We start from the raw sequence: 18,146 nt of genomic DNA, 5'->3' as shown, positions 1-18,146 counted from the left end.
TCACTATTGAGATAATTGAGTCTATCCAAATTAAATTATTATGATATTCATAGCCTTACACCTTGACAAGGCAATATATTCAATAAAAAACAAACACATCTTTATTGCAATCGAATTGCAAATATTGACAAAAGAGATAATCAAATGACAGTAAGTTTGAAGGCATTTGATTTCTTGATACAATAGTGTAAAGATTTGGCTCGTACAATCCAAAAATTAAACCCATCTAAGCACATTGTTTTGGCCAAAGCCTAAGTCTATCTTATGGGCTTTTAGGTACAAAATGGCTCCAAACATTTTGCACCCAACAAGTCTTGATATTTGTGCAGATCCCATACTTCAAACTGCACGTTTAGACCTCAGAAATGGTTTCCTTCGACCTGCAGCAACAACTAGTTTGGGTTAGGTTGGAATCTGATTATACTGTCACTCAATGTTTAATGAAACCAGACATTATCCTACCCATAAGCTCAAGTAAGCCTTTTGTAGCCTTGATATGTATGCTTTTGCTGCAACTCCACTTATGAGATGACCACGATCATATCCCAAGTGAGTAGCATAAGCAATAGCGTGTTGATCACTCAAAATCATTCTTTTGTAACACACTTTTAACAAGCTTAGCTGGTCTTTGGATAGTAATGGTACTCCAGCTTTGGATGCCAACATTGCTAGATCCTTGCTTTTAGATTCTACTTCTCTTTTTTCCCCTCTTGATTGGACATACTTTAGCTTATCACCATATAATGGTAAGTGTGAAAATGCAAAAGATGAGTTTTCCACTTCTTCTCGCAAAAATAGGGAGGTGAATTGGAGCCATTCTTCCAGTACATCTTGAAAACCGATAAATAAATTATGGCCATGTGTGATAGGAGATTGACCTAGCCGATTAAGCAAAATAATAGACCTAATGTCAGTTGTATTATTTAGATTTAAAAGGTAGGGTAGAAGGTCATTGCACAGTACTTACGTAGTCGTGCCCTCCTTGAAAACTTTCAGGGAAGAGACAGTTGTCTTTTGGATTAACACATCCCTTGAAAGGGCTATCATCAATAAGCAATGTATTCTTCTTATTGCAAATATCTTGGAACTGATTCCAAACCTTGAGTAAAGGTTTAAACATAGCCTCAACAGTAGGCTTATCTGGCCTATACACTTTTCGAAGATTATGGATATAACATTCTTCTTGTCCCCACACCATAAAGAAATGATATTTCTTATGTGCATACTGTTCAAGAGTGTTTACATAGGCACAAACATTCTTGTGTAGCATGGTGGACCAAATACCAACATGAAAGTACAGGCAAATCTCATCCAAAAATTCAAAACACCCGGGGCGAATAACAATTGTGGTGCGACCAATATCAATTCGAATACAATTTGTTTGTGGATGCCTCTTCTCTTCCTTGTTGAGTAAAACTCCATTAAGATCAAGTATAAGTGCATGTTTCTTTATGGTGATTGCACGAGGAATATTTTTTGCATACAATACAGAAGAATGATAACACTTTAATGTGTTTACATACTTAACAATATTAAAACAAGTGATCCTATATTATCAATGAGAGCTAATTACAACAAAACATCCACAAGTTTACTTTCGTTTCATGCTCCCATACTCATCTATGACGATGGCTCCTAGACTTGATTGCATTTCCCTATTGATTGGTGAAGATTGAAATACTAATCTATCTCCATCTCTCTCAAAAGAATATAAACTTCCTAGAGGCCTACTCTTTTGTGTATCGGAACGTAGCTCCTCAACACGTTGCTCTATTTCTTGCGTACTTAACTTGTGATTGTTAGAAGTAGCTATACCTGCAAAAACAACTCTCACTGAGAAACATACTTTTTAACACACAAAATTGCTGAATAAATCATCTTAAATAACATCCTATTGAAAAAGATATACCTTTAGGTTTCTTGGCACCCTCTGCCACCACAGAGTCCTTGATTTCAACTATTCTCTCTTTATTCGTAGCATATGTAGCCTCATCAATTTCTTCAACACCCTCTGCCACCACAGAGTCCTTGATTTCAACTATTTTCCCTTTATTTGTAGCAGATGTAGCCTCATCCATTTGTTCAACAATCTCTTCTTGTCTCTCCTTGGTTGCAGAAGTCTCTTGAAGCTCTTCATTAACTTTATCTTTATTCTCACTAACCTCAACATTAACTTGCAAATTAGGAATGTCCTTAGTCTCTTTAGTCCTATCACTTGAAGGCCTTGAAGATGTTTGCAAAGCTGAATCATCGATGTGATCTACCTCCACCATGTTGTCTTCATTATTTCTAGCATCATGAGAGTTGATCTCTTTAGTAGGGCTTTCATGATGATGTTCTAGTTGAGCAATGTTATCTTCGTCTTTCCCTTCTTTGTATATATCTGTAAGATTAAAATAAAATGCTATTACTTTTAGGATTTAAATAATACACCAAGGCTAATACAATACTAGTCATTTTTATATCTACACATATACTTTGTATCCAAACTTAGATTACTAAACTTCGACTGATGTACCATAATGAATTAGGAACCATAACATAAGAGTCAAACTTGAGTTTGAGCCTCACTTACAAGGGCAACGTAAAGATCGCTCAACTTGAGATTGTGCCTTGTGTTGGAAGATATCCCCAAGGTTGGACATAAGTGGAGGTACGGTTGAAACTTAAGTTTGAGCCTCACCGCTACACTAGGATATGGAGTAAGTGTAATTTCTTAATAGTAAGTGTGCGTCATCATTTGTATTAGTCTCAAACTTAATTTTGAGCCTCACTGCTACACTAGGATATGGAGTAATTTCTTAATAGTAAGTGTGCATCATCATTTGTACTAGACGTTGGCATGAAATAAAGGATAAAAAGCCAATGTATTAATCAAAAGACAAATAAGTATTTCAACAAATCCACACTTTGAACAAAACCTATGCTAATATTAGTTGTTGATAAGCTCCTTTCAATGATCACCATTCGTTGTACATTCATAATAAGCATTAGGGGAAGGTTGAGGTCTATAGGGGCCCTTTAAGATGCCATGTGATTAAAAGGTTATTAAGGAAAAGAGCCAATCGTGTGATGCCATGTATACAAAAATGTTGGGTGATTAAAGGTGGTCAAAAGATTCTCTAGAAGATGCCTTTTTGTACTTTTCATTTCCAAAAAGTGAGAGGGAAAATTTTTGAAATTTTGAACGTCCATAACTTCTACATATGAGCTCAAAATTTGTCGGAGATTATAGATCCAGAATCTACTCGTCGAGCTCTTTCCATAGATATGTCACATGATATAGTTTTGCTCGCTCGATTTCAAATTCAATTTTGGCGAGAAACTTTGAAATTCAAACTTCTAGCCGTTTGAAGAACAAGAAGGTATCTAAAGTCAAAGAAACTTAACGTTTTAACAAAAAGTCATTAAAATCATAATATGGTAGCTTAAAGGGCCCCTATAGACCTCAACCTTCCCCTAATGGCACTATCAATGCACTTTTCTACCTTTCTTTGGTTAAGAGCTTGATGGGCTATGAGCATGGAAAGCCTTGTTGACATCTGTATCCCCAATCTTCTCAACGGCCATAGAAACCCCAACATTTGTAGCTTCCATGGCTTTTGCAGAATCCAATATATCATCACCATTCCCACCTTCATCATCATTTTCATGCCTTCCAATATCTTCAAAATTGTCTTCGGCATCCTCATTGAATAGAGCATCATTCCCTTGGTCCTCTTCATTCCTTTGCCCTGCATCTTCAAAGTCTGTAGCATCCCCAACTTCTTTATCATCATCTGTGTCATTTTTGTTGTCAATATCATCACCTTCCTCTTCGTCCTCTGTACTTGGTGGGTCATCAATGTGAAGATTTTGAAGGTTCTCTTTTTCTGCATCATCTAGTGTTTGCTTTTTTGTGCCGCCACTTGCACCACACCACTCTTGCAAGGACGGGTGACCATCTAAAAGAGCAGAGCACTTTGATTATAATGCCATCGCTTCCAAATCATCTTTGCATAAAGCAATACATCGTCTCTTCTTTAGCAAGCTCTCCTCTAGCACAACTCCACCACAATATATCTCTACAACATAGCTCTATTCAGGACAAAACCCTGTGATGAGACCATCAATAAAGCCTTTGTCGATGAATTCTCTATTTTGGCCACTAGATCCTGAGATGAATACATTTTTTGTGAGAACCTTATCAATGGCCTCAAGCTTGTCAACCTTGCTGATGAAAAGAATAACAGTTGCAATCTCAACTTTTCCAGATGTCCAGGCATCATCTTTTTGTGTGTGGATCACACCAAATTCATAGTGCACCTTTGTTGACCGGCTAGAAATCCCTTCGATAAGCATTCCAATGGTGATGAAATCAACAAAACACACAAGAATATATTCATATTGTGAGTTTAGTGTGTTCAAAGCAAGTGCCAACTTGGAGAAAAAATCTGACGAGAGTTGCTCCTTTGTACCATGTAGGTCCATGATTGCCAGCTGAAATGGTACATGCTCTTCACTACAAAAGGCTATAATCTTTGTCATATCAAAACCCACCCCCCTAATTTTCCAAGGAATAGACTCTTGTTGAGATACAATACCCATAGATGCTCTATATAGGTGATTCAGTAAAGTTACTACACTTTTTGGAAGTGAAGGATTTTTTTTTGAACGATTGAGAGCATCCCTAACAAAGGACTGGCTGTAACTCCTCAATTGATTATACTCATACTCCCCTAGCTTATATGTCTCACACACCTGTTCCCAAGTCATCTTTTCCCTTGTCAGATCAAAATAGAAGGCGGTTATTGCATCTTTGAGAACTCGATCTGTTTTTAGCTTCCAAGCTATCTCCTCCATATCCATTCTTTGATGGGTTTGCTTTCCCTTTTTAAGCAATATTCTCTTGTCAAGAAGTGATGTTTGAATGTCCAAAACTTCACTCTTCTGAAGGCCTAAAATGCACCTAAACAACGTTGGGCCTAGTTGGACTGTTCCTGGTGCCTGCTGAATTTGCCCACTCTTCAAAGTTGGAAGTCTGGGATTTTGATCAAGACCTTTAGTTTGGGTTTCTCCCTTTGTATTTGGTAGCAAGCCTTTTGCATAAAGCCTCATGATCTTAACCCAGTTCTGCCATACATCATCATCACATAGAAGTAAGTGTAAATCATTTTTGACAAAGTTCTTATGTAATGTGTGCTCCGTGGTCTCCACAAAGGCCTGCAAAGTTGCAAAGTAAGAAGTTAGCCCCCTCACTATAGATATCACAAAATATTAGGAGGAATTATGCATCTATGGGTTTTCAATCATTTGGAGCTTATGCTCAAACTTGAGTTTGAGCCTCACTTGCAGTGCTAAACTAGTATATAATGGTGATGCTCGATATTAGGTTTGAGCATCACCTCCGTATGCAAATCTAGCACTTGCAAGTGAGGCTCCAACTTAAGTTCAAGCCATAATTAGATATGCAAGTGCTACACCATCACAGAGAGGTGAGGCTTGAAGTTCAATTTCAAACCAAACTATTAAGTTTATGTAGTTTGAGAAGAAGCCATAATTAGATATGCAAGTGCTACACCATCACAGAGAGGTGAGGCTTGAAGTTCAATTTCAAACCAAACTATTAAGTTTATGAAGAAGTAAAGAAGAAGTAATGTAGGTCTATGATTTACCAAGATATAGCAAAGAATCAAAAGAGTACCTTCCAAGACTCGTCCATCTTGGGTTGATTGACACCAGGCAAAGGTTTACTAGGATGACCATTTGCATGCCATTGTGCTCGAGCTTGTAGAAGTTGATCGAGGAAGGGCTCCTTTTGCATTGACTTTGTAACAGATAAATTCGCATCCTTGGAAATGTCACGAGAAATCTTGGGCGGGCAATTTACAATTATCTTAGATCTCCTGAACCTGAATTGCTGACGCAGTGGAGGGGTCACTTTAGCCATATTTAGAGCTTGCAAGCTTTTTGCAGCACCAATGGAGTGTTGACCAGAGATAATCCAATATTCAACTTTATGAATATCTTCTTTTGCGAGTTTATCAAGGGGTTGTTTTGTAGCACGATTACAGGGCATCAAAATTGCAAGTATCTCTTCTTGCTTTGGGTCCTCAATAAAGTCTTGGGTCAAAATATGAACCCAATCCTTATTTAACCTTCTATACACATAGTTTGAAGGAGCAGGATAACATTTCATCACATCAATGCTGAAGACCTCATTTAGACCAAAGGGATAATATCCCTTCTTTATTTCTAATGAGATAATTGCTTTGCTGCCCTTGTTTAGAGTCTCAACCTCCATTAGCTCGTCATCGGACGCATCTATCTCCTTTGAACCACTTGCTGGTTTTGTCCTTTGCCTCTTTAAAGAGATTTCTTGAACCTTTGTAGAGTGCTTTGCCTTTCTCTTCTTTGCAAGTACTTGCTCCTCTTCTTGCACCTGAGAGCCTGCCATGTCTTCAGCTGCTATTGTGCTTGCATCAAGGGCTTTTATTTTGTCACCCTCCTTTTTATGTTTTGAAGAAGTTGCACCAGCATTTGTAGATGCTTCAAGTGCACTCTTCACTATGGCCCTGCCTTTTTTCTCCACAATTTTCCTAACTTGAGTGGTTGTCTCCTTTTCAGGTATGGACTTTTTTCGTGAATCCAAAGCCTTCTTTGCATGCCTCACTGCTTTCACCAGGTCCTCCACATTATCCACCCCTGAGTCTTCTTGATTGGAAAAGTCAATGATCTTTAATCCTAACTTTACAATACAATTATCCTTTCCTAGTTTACTGCCAGTCATGTCTGCTGGCTGAAAAGTTTCCAATGATAAGCAAAACTTATTTGCTTTTGTATTTTCTCCTTCTGGCAATACAGTGCATGTGAAGCATGGGTTTGCTCTTGCATCCACATCATCCTTAGCGCCTACCACAATCCCCATATCTCCATATGATGTATCACCTTGAGACAAAAACAAATGGAGGACTCCTTTGAAGTTTACACTAGCATCGTAGCTATCCATAAACCATTTTACTCCTTCTTTGTTACTCAATTCGAAGGTTTTATCCACCTTAATTCTAGGAGTGACACTTTTAGCTTGAGTTGTTGTTTCGAGAGCATCCAGAGTAAAGATTGGTGCACCATGTGGTTGCGAGGTAGCGGGCGCTCTGCTAGCTTCCATTCCTGTGAAGCAAAAAAAAGTTTCAAAACCTTAGAAAAAAATGGATTTAAATGCTACATATCAAATCAAAACCTATCAAACTTAAGAAACTTAATGCATGCTACAAAACGTTTTCTTGAATAGCAAGAGCCTCACTTGCATTTACTTAATCTATACAGAAGCTCGACTTAAGGTGGAGCCTAGATCCAAGTTGTGCACTCATATGCTAGGGGTACGCTAGCATAGAGAGACAAGGCTCAAACTCAAGTTTGAGCCTTAAGGCGAAGTTCCATGTATGGGAGGCTTGAACTTTAGTGTAAGATTCCTCCCCCACCCCCTTTTTGATGTCTAGTATCTTTCCCTGTAATCAATCCCTCTTCAGAAATATAAAGACCTTGTTTCTATCTGTTTTAGCCTAGAGAGAGAAAAATATTCTAGAGAGAGAATATTCAGATTTTGAATATTTTTGGATAGAAAAATATCTCTTCTAATTCAGATGAGTTCCCCTGAAACAGAAATTCAAAAAGAATTTTTCAATGTGCAATTGGAATTAATTGAAAATAGCTATAAAGAACCTTAGCCTAAGGGTCTAGATTTTCAGAAATCTTTAGACTATGGTCCAATTAAGGTTCCTATGGACCAATAGCATCAATCCATGTGTAGGGAGGAGATAAATCCAACTTGTAAAAAGAAAATACCCAAAAATGAGTAAATGCTCACATGAGGTGAAGAGTTGAAAATGTACAAGGTTTATTAGTAAAAAACTATGAGCAATATTAAAAATATGACATATGTAAGGAAGGGGAATTCTTTAAAGGAGGTGCATATTTCACATAAGATGAAGAGTTGAAAATGTACAAGGATTATTAGTAAAAAACTATGAGCAATATTAAAAATATGACATATGTAAGGAAGGGGAATTCTTTAAAGGAGGTGCATATTTCACATAAGATGAAGAGTTGAAAATGTACAAGGATTATTAGTAAAAAACTATGAGCAATATTAAAAATATGACATATGTAAGGAAGGGGAATTCTTTAAAGGAGGTGCATATTTCACATAAGATGAAGAGTTGAAAATGTACAAGGTTTATTAGTAAAAAAAACTATGAGCAATATTAAAATGATTCCATTATGACACATATGTAAGGAAGGGGAGTTCTTTAAAGGAGGTGCATATTTCACATGCTTGAATGAGTTTTAAACTCATAAAAATTGAGATATTTCATCTCTCCTCTCTCCTCATTCAAGTCTAGTTCCAAAAAGTTAGCTTAACTAATCTAAAAATGGTCAAATATTGACCAAACTGATTTAGAAAATTCTAGAATCAGTTTGTTTGGTTAGGAGCTCAATTTTTCCTATAAATAGAAGCCTCCCCCTTGCTGAAAAATATATAGTGTTTATGCATCGTTACTCTACTCCACCTAAGCCAGAAACTGTGAATTCATTTAATAATTCACTAGTTTTTGGAGCTTCCCTCTTTCTTCAATCCCCATTAGTGGCTCCATCAACATACTTAACCAATTGATTGGTTGGGGGCCTCTACCGTGAACAAAGAATCAAGCAAGTTGTAAGGCAATTAGTGAATATTGATCTTTCTATAATTTCTCAATGTTTCTCTCTTCTCAACCCCTCTCAAGCTTGAGAAGTTTAATTGGTATGGTTTTTTTTTAATGCTATTGAAGTTTGAATAGTAGTGAAGAGTTACATAATGCTATTGAAGTTAAATTTCATTTATGTTTAAATTCTAATGATTTTTATGTAAATTCTCTCTCTCACTCAAGAAATGGTCATACGCATGAACCGTTCTCAATCCAAATCAAGCTTTTCATAAAGCTTTTCCTTAAACCAAGATTAAGCTATGCTTGAGGCCAAATTAATGGCTTTTTTCTATGCTTTTAGTTTATGTATATTAATGATTCAATCCATTATGGATTGATAATCCAATTAGAGATTATTTTAATTATTTTCTTAATGATAAGCATTATCCCTTAGAAAAATTGAGATTTATCAGTCATAGCAGTGGAGCTATGGTAAAATTTTTATAAAAATTATGCATAAAATAATCTCATTCAAAGCATAAAAAGAGGACTTCCTACCATATTCTAGGAATTATCATCCTAGATTAATTGAAAGAATTTCATTACAATCATGGAGAAATTGAATTTTAATATTATGCATAATGGATAAATTTTTATATCAAAAGTGTTATTTTTATCATTTTTAATTTTCATGCATAGAAGTATGCATAAAGAAAAAAATTTTATATCAAAAGTGTTACTTTTATCATTTTTAATTTTCATGCATAGAAGTATGCATAAAAGATAATTTTTTTTATTAAAAGTGTTACTTTTACCATTTTTAATTTTCATGCATAGAAGTATGCATAAAGGAAAATTTTTATATCAAAAGTGTTACTTTTATCATTTTTAATTTTCATGCATAGAAGTATGCATAAAGGATATTTTTTTTTTTAATATCAAAAGTGATACTTTTATCATATTGGATTTCATGTATAGAGGTATGGATAAAAGATGATTATTTTAATGTAAAAAGTGTTACTTTTGTCACAATTGAATTTCATGCATAGAGGTATGCATAAAAGTTGATTATTTTATTATAAAAGTGTAACTTTTATCATAATTGGATTTCATGCATGGAGGTATGCATAAAAGATATTCTTTTTATACTAAAAGTGTGATGTTCATCATAAATGGATTTTATGCATAACTTAGATGCATAAGAGAAATTCTTTTATTCTAAAAGTGTAATTCCTACCAAATTGACTTTATGCATAAGAAGATGCATTTTAAAAAAATGATTTTTAATTCAAAAGTGTCATTCTCATCTAAATTGAATTTATGCATAGGAAGATGCATAAAAGATTGAATTTTAATTCAAAAGTGTCATTTTCATTTAAAATGAATTTATGCATAGGGAGATGCATAAAAGATTGATTTTTCTTCGGAAGTATTAATCTCCTTAAATGGAATTTATGCATAAGTAAATGTGTAAAGAAATCTTATATCAAATATAAGAGTTCTCTTGTATTCTATAAATAGATATGAGATGTGATAGGATGTGATAAGAGGTGTATAAGAGATGATAAGAGGTGATAAGATGAATTAAGATGTGATAAGATGTGTATGGGATGAGGTAAGAAGTGTATGTGATAGGATAAGATGTATATGGGTTGTGATAGGGCGAGAATGGATGTGATGTAAAAGATTAGATGTGAAGGTATATGGGGTTATATAAATGGGAATGTGGAAATGGATGTATGTATGTGGATGTGTGAATGTGAATGTAGATGTGGATGTATGAACGTGAAAATGGATATATGCATGAAGATATATATGCATAGATGTGAATGTGGATGTAGATGTGGATGTATAGATGTGAATGGATGTGGATGTATAGATGTGAATGGGAATGTGGATGTGGATGTAGATGTGGATGTATAGATGTGAATGTGGAATGTGGATGTGGATGTATGTGAATGTGAATGTAGATGTGGATGTATAGATGTGAATGTGGAATGTGGATGTATAGATGTGGATGTATGGGAATGTGGATGTGGATGTATGTGAATGTGAATGTGGATGTGGATGTATGTATGTATGTGGATGTAGATGTGGATGTATGGATGTGTATGTATGAATGTGGATATGGGATGTGGATGTATAAATGAGGATGTGAAAATGGAGGTAAGCATGTAGATGTGGATGTATGGATGTGAATGTGGATGTGGATGTGGATGTGGATGTATAGATGTGGATATGGATGTGTATGTATGAATGTGGATATGGGATGTGGATGTATAAATGAAGATGTGAAAATGGAGATAAGCATGTAGATGTGGATGTATGGATGTGAATGTGGATATGGATGTGGATGTATGGATGTGGATATGGATGTGAATATATGATATGTGATGTGAAGGAATTTGAAGTGAAGAGATGGAAAATGAGGTGATTGGATGAGTACACATATAAATGGAATGTGGAATAAGTAATGTGGATTAATGAGGAACAATGTGGAAAAATGAGAGTTAATATAGAAACTGTATTTGTAAACTGTTTGTAAATGCTGTTTGTAAATGGCTGTTTTATGTCAAGAATGCTGGGGAAGCATTTTGACCGTCTTGTGATTAAGGTCGTGGAGACCTAACTGATAAAGTTGCAACTGCTGACGGAGAGTCAATGGAGGACGTCTCACGTAGCAAGCTCGACCGAGGTCTTGACCAGCCTCGGTTCGATTAAAATGGTGAGCTTCCGGTACGGTGAATGAGGGACCAAGGAAGCGGCCTATGAGTGAAGCGCTAGGTCACCTACGAAGGATCCTAGAGGGTGCTGACCATACGGTGCTCGGGCTGCTCTGGGTCGCCTAGGATACCCACGCGTGCGTCGAGGAAGATATTGGAACAAGGAGTAAGAGTTGTTTTGTGAAACCGGGCATGGATCTGGTTGATTGACCTTGCTGGTCCTCAACGGATGAGTCCATGGCTCTTTATATGGATCTGTTGGTTGATCTTGCTGATCTTCAACGAGAGTCCATCTTGATTTTTATAAGTGATTATATTGCCAAGTATTATGGGCTAGGAACTATTGAAAAGGCCCCTGTGTGGGTAGGTGGTGAGCGTTCTAGTTGCCAATGATGCCATAGATACTCTGATGAAGGAATGATGGGAAATTATGAATCAACCAAATAAATTGGAAGATTGTGATCAGTGGTACTATGGTTTCATTAAAGGATTGTTTTAAAGTTAGCTGAAGCTAAGAAAAAGGCAATTTCATATTGGGTGTGTAAGTGGTGTGGCTAGTTTTATGTTTGCATGAACTTCCGGCTAGGGGGCCTTGGAACTCTTTTCCTTGGTACCCGGGATAAAACCTAACCAAATTCCAAATTGGATCCCATCACTACAGTGGTTGGGCGGTTGGCTAACCCATGGGATTGGATGGGGTTAGGCTGGACTGAGGGATCCATAAATCGAGACTCAACTTTTGTTTTTACGATAGATAAAGTAAATCCCGGATAGAAATTGTTCTATGGATAGGAATCAACGGCTGTGCCTCTTGATGGGGAAAAAAGCGTTGATCCCAATGATCCAAGTGCAAGTTTCTTCCTTGATTTGACCAAGTACCGTTAAAGGTGCAGTCAGATCAGTTGATCCGTAATGATCTTGACTATGTTAGAGTAAAGAGTTATCCTAGTGGAATCGCCCATGCTTTCCGAGTAAAGGAAGTTTTTCCAGTTTCGGTTTTGGACAAACCGACGGATTAGTCTCTTATCCGGATATCCGTGGGCGAGGCCCCGAGTGTGAGACCCCTACCCATGCATGATGTGCTACTTCCGCTGCTGCTAGTACCCCGAATCCGTTGATCGGTGGGGAACAGGGATCTCACAGTTGGTATCAGAGCATTTGGCTAATAAAGATCAACTGAGAAACCAAATATGTCAAAAATTTATCAAGAAGCACAAAAAAAGGTTGTAATTGTGTGATATAATTCATACAATTTGATATTCAAACTGAAATTCGTAAATTGGTAATTGGGTCTTCAGATGGAAGTACCGCAATTATATAGAATCCCTGACTTGCTTGAGGCCTAGACATGATGGTATTTACCTTATAATTCCAAGGGCCGTGACTACCGTATATACCGAGAGTATAACTGCAGCTCTTTACTGACAGTATATACGAGTAAATCTAAGACTTGAAATTATAAGCGTTAATGCTATCCAGATGATGATTTCGAATGTGGTTGATATGATTTTTAGTTCTGTTTGAAAACCGATGAATTGATTTGGATTCTGATTGAAAAATGATGATCCCTGAAAATGGATTGAAATGTAATAAGCTGAGCAAAACCACAAGGTGGATGATTGGGACGAGTCCCTGTAATGATAAATGATGAAAATGATTCAGCAAATCACTATGAGATTAGTGGATTGTGCTGTCAAATTGCTACTGTTAACACTTGACCGTTAGATCAAGTTAAGGGATGACAAATTGAGAACTTACTTGACTGAAATTCCCGTGGAGGAATGCTCAGAAGGAAATTTTTCGGTCTAATAGACCTTTATCATGTTAAAGATATGAATGATATGATCTGAATGAATTGTTATTTAATGATGAATTCTAAGGGATATTTATCCCAGTATTCTGTTGGGTTGACCAGAATATAAGGAACCCCAGAATAAAATTGGATCTTAAGAAAAAGAGTTGTCCTCTACTTTATGAGATGAGGACATCTCGCACTTTTTAAGTGGGGTAGAATGTAAGATTCTCCCCCAGCCTTCGAGGTATACAGGAGTAAGAATCTCCCTTTTTGATCTTATAATTATTCCCTCTCTAAAATAAAAGAAAGATTCTGTTTAAAAAAGGAAGAACCTTTTTCCTGAATACTTCTCAAGAGTCCCACCTGTTTTAAGGATTCAGAACAACGAGTTCAGAAGTGAGAATCGATGTTTTGGATATCAAGGTTTTGGTCTCGAGTACGACCCAAAAGAAGTTCTTTATCTCTTGGGAAGTATAAGAAGTTATCTCCCAGATATTGTGGACCAAAGAAAGTAGGTGATTTAACTTACGAACTTCTTTTATCTCCTCATCTCAAAGTTCTTAATGCCTTCTATAGAAAATTGTGCCAAATCCAAATCATGGAAAGACGGTAAAACTTCAGTGGCAAGCTACCGTTGACTTCTAAGTTATGCTAGCTCCTTCCTTTATATAAGTCGTAACTTTTACTTGTCGCTCACAGTAATCTTACTCCCATCGATCTGCTTTCTTCCTAATCTCCTTCATGGCTTGGCAACAAGAATTAGTTTTATCCATAATGATTCCTCACCTTCAAGACGCAAGTGAGTCTGTGAAGAAGGATTTTATAGAACAGTATGAGCGCTCACTTTTCCCTCACTTGGGAACTTCTGTAGCGCAGACCAAATGGCGGACCTATCAAGACATAACTAGGGTAACATCCTGGGGTCAGCAGCACTTTCGCAACAATGTCCGCTTGGCCATGGTTATTGAAGCCTTGGGTTTGGGTCCCCGATACTACTGCGTCATGAGATCAAGGCATCCTGGGTTTTCTGAGCGGGTCTTCTTACTAGCGTGTTTTCTTCCTCATGAGAAGATATGCCTTTACCCCGTTTTTGGCTTGCCTCTCAGAGGTCCTTTTCTTAGAACACCTCATACCACTCAGATAGGCGCAGCAATAACCCACAGAATCATTCCCATAGATGAGTTACCTTATACTTGTGCAGCTTGTGAGGACTGCTTTTGTGACCATATGATGGACGGGCTTATGGAAGTGTAAAGAGTTCCTCTATCTTTACTGTATAAGTTCCGAGAATGAATAAAGTTTAAATCTTGTTCGTATTTTGAATCTTGCTCTCTTTAAGACTTATCTTGGTGGTTAATCTTGATTAAAATTTTTCTCTAAGTCTCATATTCGTGCATCTTGCGAAATTATCCCAGTTTGCGAGATGAGGACATCTCGCATTTTTTTAAGTGGGGTAGAATGTAAGATTCCTCCCCCACCCCCTTTTTGATGTCTAGTATCTTTCCCTGTAATCAATCCCTCTTCAGAAATATAAAGACCTTGTTTCTATCTGTTTTAGCCTAGAGAGAGAAAAATATTCTAGAGAGAGAATATTCAGATTTTGAATATTTTTGGATAGAAAAATATCTCTTCTAATTCAGATGAGTTCCCCTGAAACAGAAATTCAAAAAGAATTTTCCAATGTGCAATTGGAATTAATTGAAAATAGCTATAAAGAACCTTAGCCTAAGGGTCTAGATTTTCAGAAATCTTTAGACTATGGTCCAATTAAGGTTCCTATGGACCAATAGCATCAATCCATGTGTAGGGAGGAGATAAATCCAACTTGTAAAAAGAAAATACCCAAAAATGAGTAAATGCTCACATGAGGTGAAGAGTTGAAAATGTACAAGGTTTATTAGTAAAAAACTATGAGCAATATTAAAAATATGACATATGTAAGGAAGGGGAATTCTTTAAAGGAGGTGCATATTTCACATAAGATGAAGAGTTGAAAATGTACAAGGATTATTAGTAAAAAACTATGAGCAATATTAAAAATATGACATATGTAAGGAAGGGGAATTCTTTAAAGGAGGTGCATATTTCACATAAGATGAAGAGTTGAAAATGTACAAGGATTATTAGTAAAAAACTATGAGCAATATTAAAAATATGACATATGTAAGGAAGGGGAATTCTTTAAAGGAGGTGCATATTTCACATAAGATGAAGAGTTGAAAATGTACAAGGATTATTAGTAAAAAACTAGCATGTCATGCCATATAGGTACTCATGAGAGAGAGAGAGAGAGAGAGAGAGAGATGTGTAGCCACCTTCAAGGGGAGAATGGCACCACTACCATTCTCCCTTACATTCAAGGAAGAATGGCTGTGGTGCCATTCTTAAGAACTACCATCACATTGAAGGGGAGAATGGCCATTAGGATTTTTTTGGACCCAAAGAGGGCCTCTTGGATTAACTTTTCATTAGGAATGGACCAATGGGAAGAGAGTTGGGTGCACATTTTTAACTTCTTTAACCCTAGGGGGCCTAGGCTTTGGTTTGCTAATGGGGCCTAATTACTTCTCTTATCCCCCTACCTCTTGGTCCCAAACTTAGAGGTCCCCCCACACCTAGAATCTCGCAGATTAAAAAACCCTAAAAATTGAAAATTTTTACTTTTTTCCCAAAAGTGTGTTTTCCCTCTCAAACTTTCCCCCAACATACTCTAGGTTTGGAAAGCTCATTTTGAACCTCTTTCTTCCTCTTCTAAGCTCTCCATTGCTACAAAAACTCCAAACCTCTCAAGCTCTTCCTCCTCTTAATCTCCCTCCCTCTCTCCCTCTTTCTTCCTCTTTTGAGCTCTCCATTTCTGTAGAAACTCCATCCCTCTCAAGATCTCCCTCCTTCTCAAGCTCCCTTGTCAAGCTCCCTTCCTCTCTCAAGCTCCCTCTCTCTCCCTCTTAAGCTCCCTCTCTCTCCCTCTTAATCTCCCTCCCTCTCCATTGCTGCAGAAACTCTATCCCTCTTTAATCTAATCTAGGTTTAGGAAGCCTATTCTCAAACTCTAACCCTATTTTAAGCTTTCCATTTCTGCTGCACTGAAAAACCCTCTCCACTCCTCTATTGTAATAAGATTTTCTTTTCCCTTCTTCTCTTTTCTTACCACCATGGCCTCTTCTAGTAATGTGAGAAGACCCAGGGAGAAGGTGGAAGAGCTTGTGCTGCATAACATAAGAGATGAGCATGGAGTTTGGGCTCCAACAAGATTCAGGGTTGGGGCTTGGGTCTAAATGCAGCCAAGCTCTAAGGGACCACATCGAGTGCGTGAACTAGGGAATATGCTACAACATTGGAAGGGGTGGCTACAAGGCTTCAAGCATACTAAGAAGGAAGGACTGGTTGCATAGTGCAACATGTGTATACCCTTGGAGACTTTTACATTCAAGGCCAACGAGACCAAGGTTTGCTTCAAATTGTTAGTGTAATATAAACACAGCTTTAACAATATGCTAATATTGGATTTTGTGTTTCAAAATTTTCTATGATTCTCCATTTTCTTCTGTCTCTATTTGCAGATATTTTCTCTCTAATTATGTTGAGGAACAACCACTCCAAAGTCTCACTGGAGTTTTCTATGCTATGCATGTATCCATTGGAGAGGCAATGTTTGTATCTCAAAGCCCAAGTGAGCTTGTACATAACAATATCTTTTTCTTTTCTCACTAACCCAGGTTTATTTGGCAAGCTAGAAGAGATCCCCAACCCCCCTCTTAACAATCCCGAATGGACCAAACCTGATGCTTGGACCGTCTTATGCTTAAAGCTTAAGATGGTAAGTGATATCAAGACATCACTCAAGTTTTCAAAGGCATCTAGGTCAGTAGGGATAAATTGGTTTTGTCCTTTACATGTTTTTTGTGCACATGTTCAATTCCATGCCAATGCACCAAACAAAAATAATGTATATTTGTAAGGAGGTACGGTCTGACCTCATTCAAGGATTATTAGGAGAGGGTTGGGAGGTTAATGAGGGGTTACATCAAGGTGATGTGTATAAGTGCAATGTAGTAGATTCTACAGTGTTTTTCAGGTTCTTGAAGGCATGCTCTATTTTGTACATGCGTCTGCACTACCAAAGATGGATGCAAAAGCACGGGACATGGAACCCACTTCAAGCCTTAGAAGAATAAATTATACCTATTGAGGTAGCTGTGATGATGCAAAATGGATGGAGTGAGCAAGTGGCAAGAATTGGAGCAGCCTAGCAGACCTATGTCAATACCTTAGCATCATGGGCTTTGACAATGTGCAAGAGTCAAGTTTCAAGTTGATGAGAAGAAAGATATATTTGATTCCACTACATGTCTAGAATTAACCCATACACTTTCTGGTTATTGTGCCACTTTCTATATTTTTATAAATTGGGAAGCATAAGGAGGGGACAACCATGGTCTCAGAATCATGGCAAATGGGGGACCTTGAATTTTCAGCAGCAAAGTGCATAGTCCTACCAACACATAGTAGGCATGTGGAAGAGCACTGCTGATGCACGTTAGGGGCAAGAGTTTCAAGATCGATGTGAAGGCAATGACGAGCTGGTGAAGGCAATGACGAGCTTTCAAGTCAACAAGGAGATGGAGATCAGCATGAAGTAAATGCCAAAAGAGGCAAAAAATGAAGACATTATAACAATTTTAGATTATATGACATGCTTGTACTTTTGTAGCAGGCTCTCTTTTAACCCCTCTATTTAATTGAAATCTTAATATTTTTGCAAACTGTGATTTTTTTATCTAGCGATCTAGTGTGAAAAGGCCAAACTTTAAATTTCAACTATAAAGAGGCCAAAGGTGCCTTCTTTCTCATTTTCACATGATAGAAACCAAGCACGAGCTCACATGGCTACCCACTTCGATAACTTCTATGAGTTCCTCTCCACCATCCCGTAGGCAGGCAAGAGAGAGCTCTTTGCCATGG

General features: G+C 37.2%; 1 protein-coding gene across 1 annotated transcript; it reads right to left on the bottom strand.

Moving 5' to 3' along the window:
- Nucleotides 1-1,591: 1,591 nt before the first annotated feature.
- On the bottom strand, nucleotides 1,592-2,078 carry LOC147620540 (uncharacterized). The gene is made up of 2 exons (XM_086825332.1): nucleotides 1,910-2,078; nucleotides 1,592-1,815 (listed from the first exon to the last, which is right to left on the bottom strand). The coding sequence occupies exons 1-2, from the start codon at nucleotides 2,076-2,078 to the stop codon at nucleotides 1,592-1,594; spliced, it is 393 nt and encodes a 130-aa protein (XP_086681458.1).
- Nucleotides 2,079-18,146: the final 16,068 nt, after the last annotated feature.

This window comes from Cibotium barometz, chromosome 31 (genome assembly GCF_041138505.1).
Source record: "Cibotium barometz isolate CiBa-2024 chromosome 31, ASM4113850v1, whole genome shotgun sequence".
NCBI classification, from domain to species: domain Eukaryota; kingdom Viridiplantae; phylum Streptophyta; class Polypodiopsida; order Cyatheales; family Cibotiaceae; genus Cibotium; species Cibotium barometz.
This window is presented reverse-complemented; position numbering and strand designations above follow the sequence as displayed.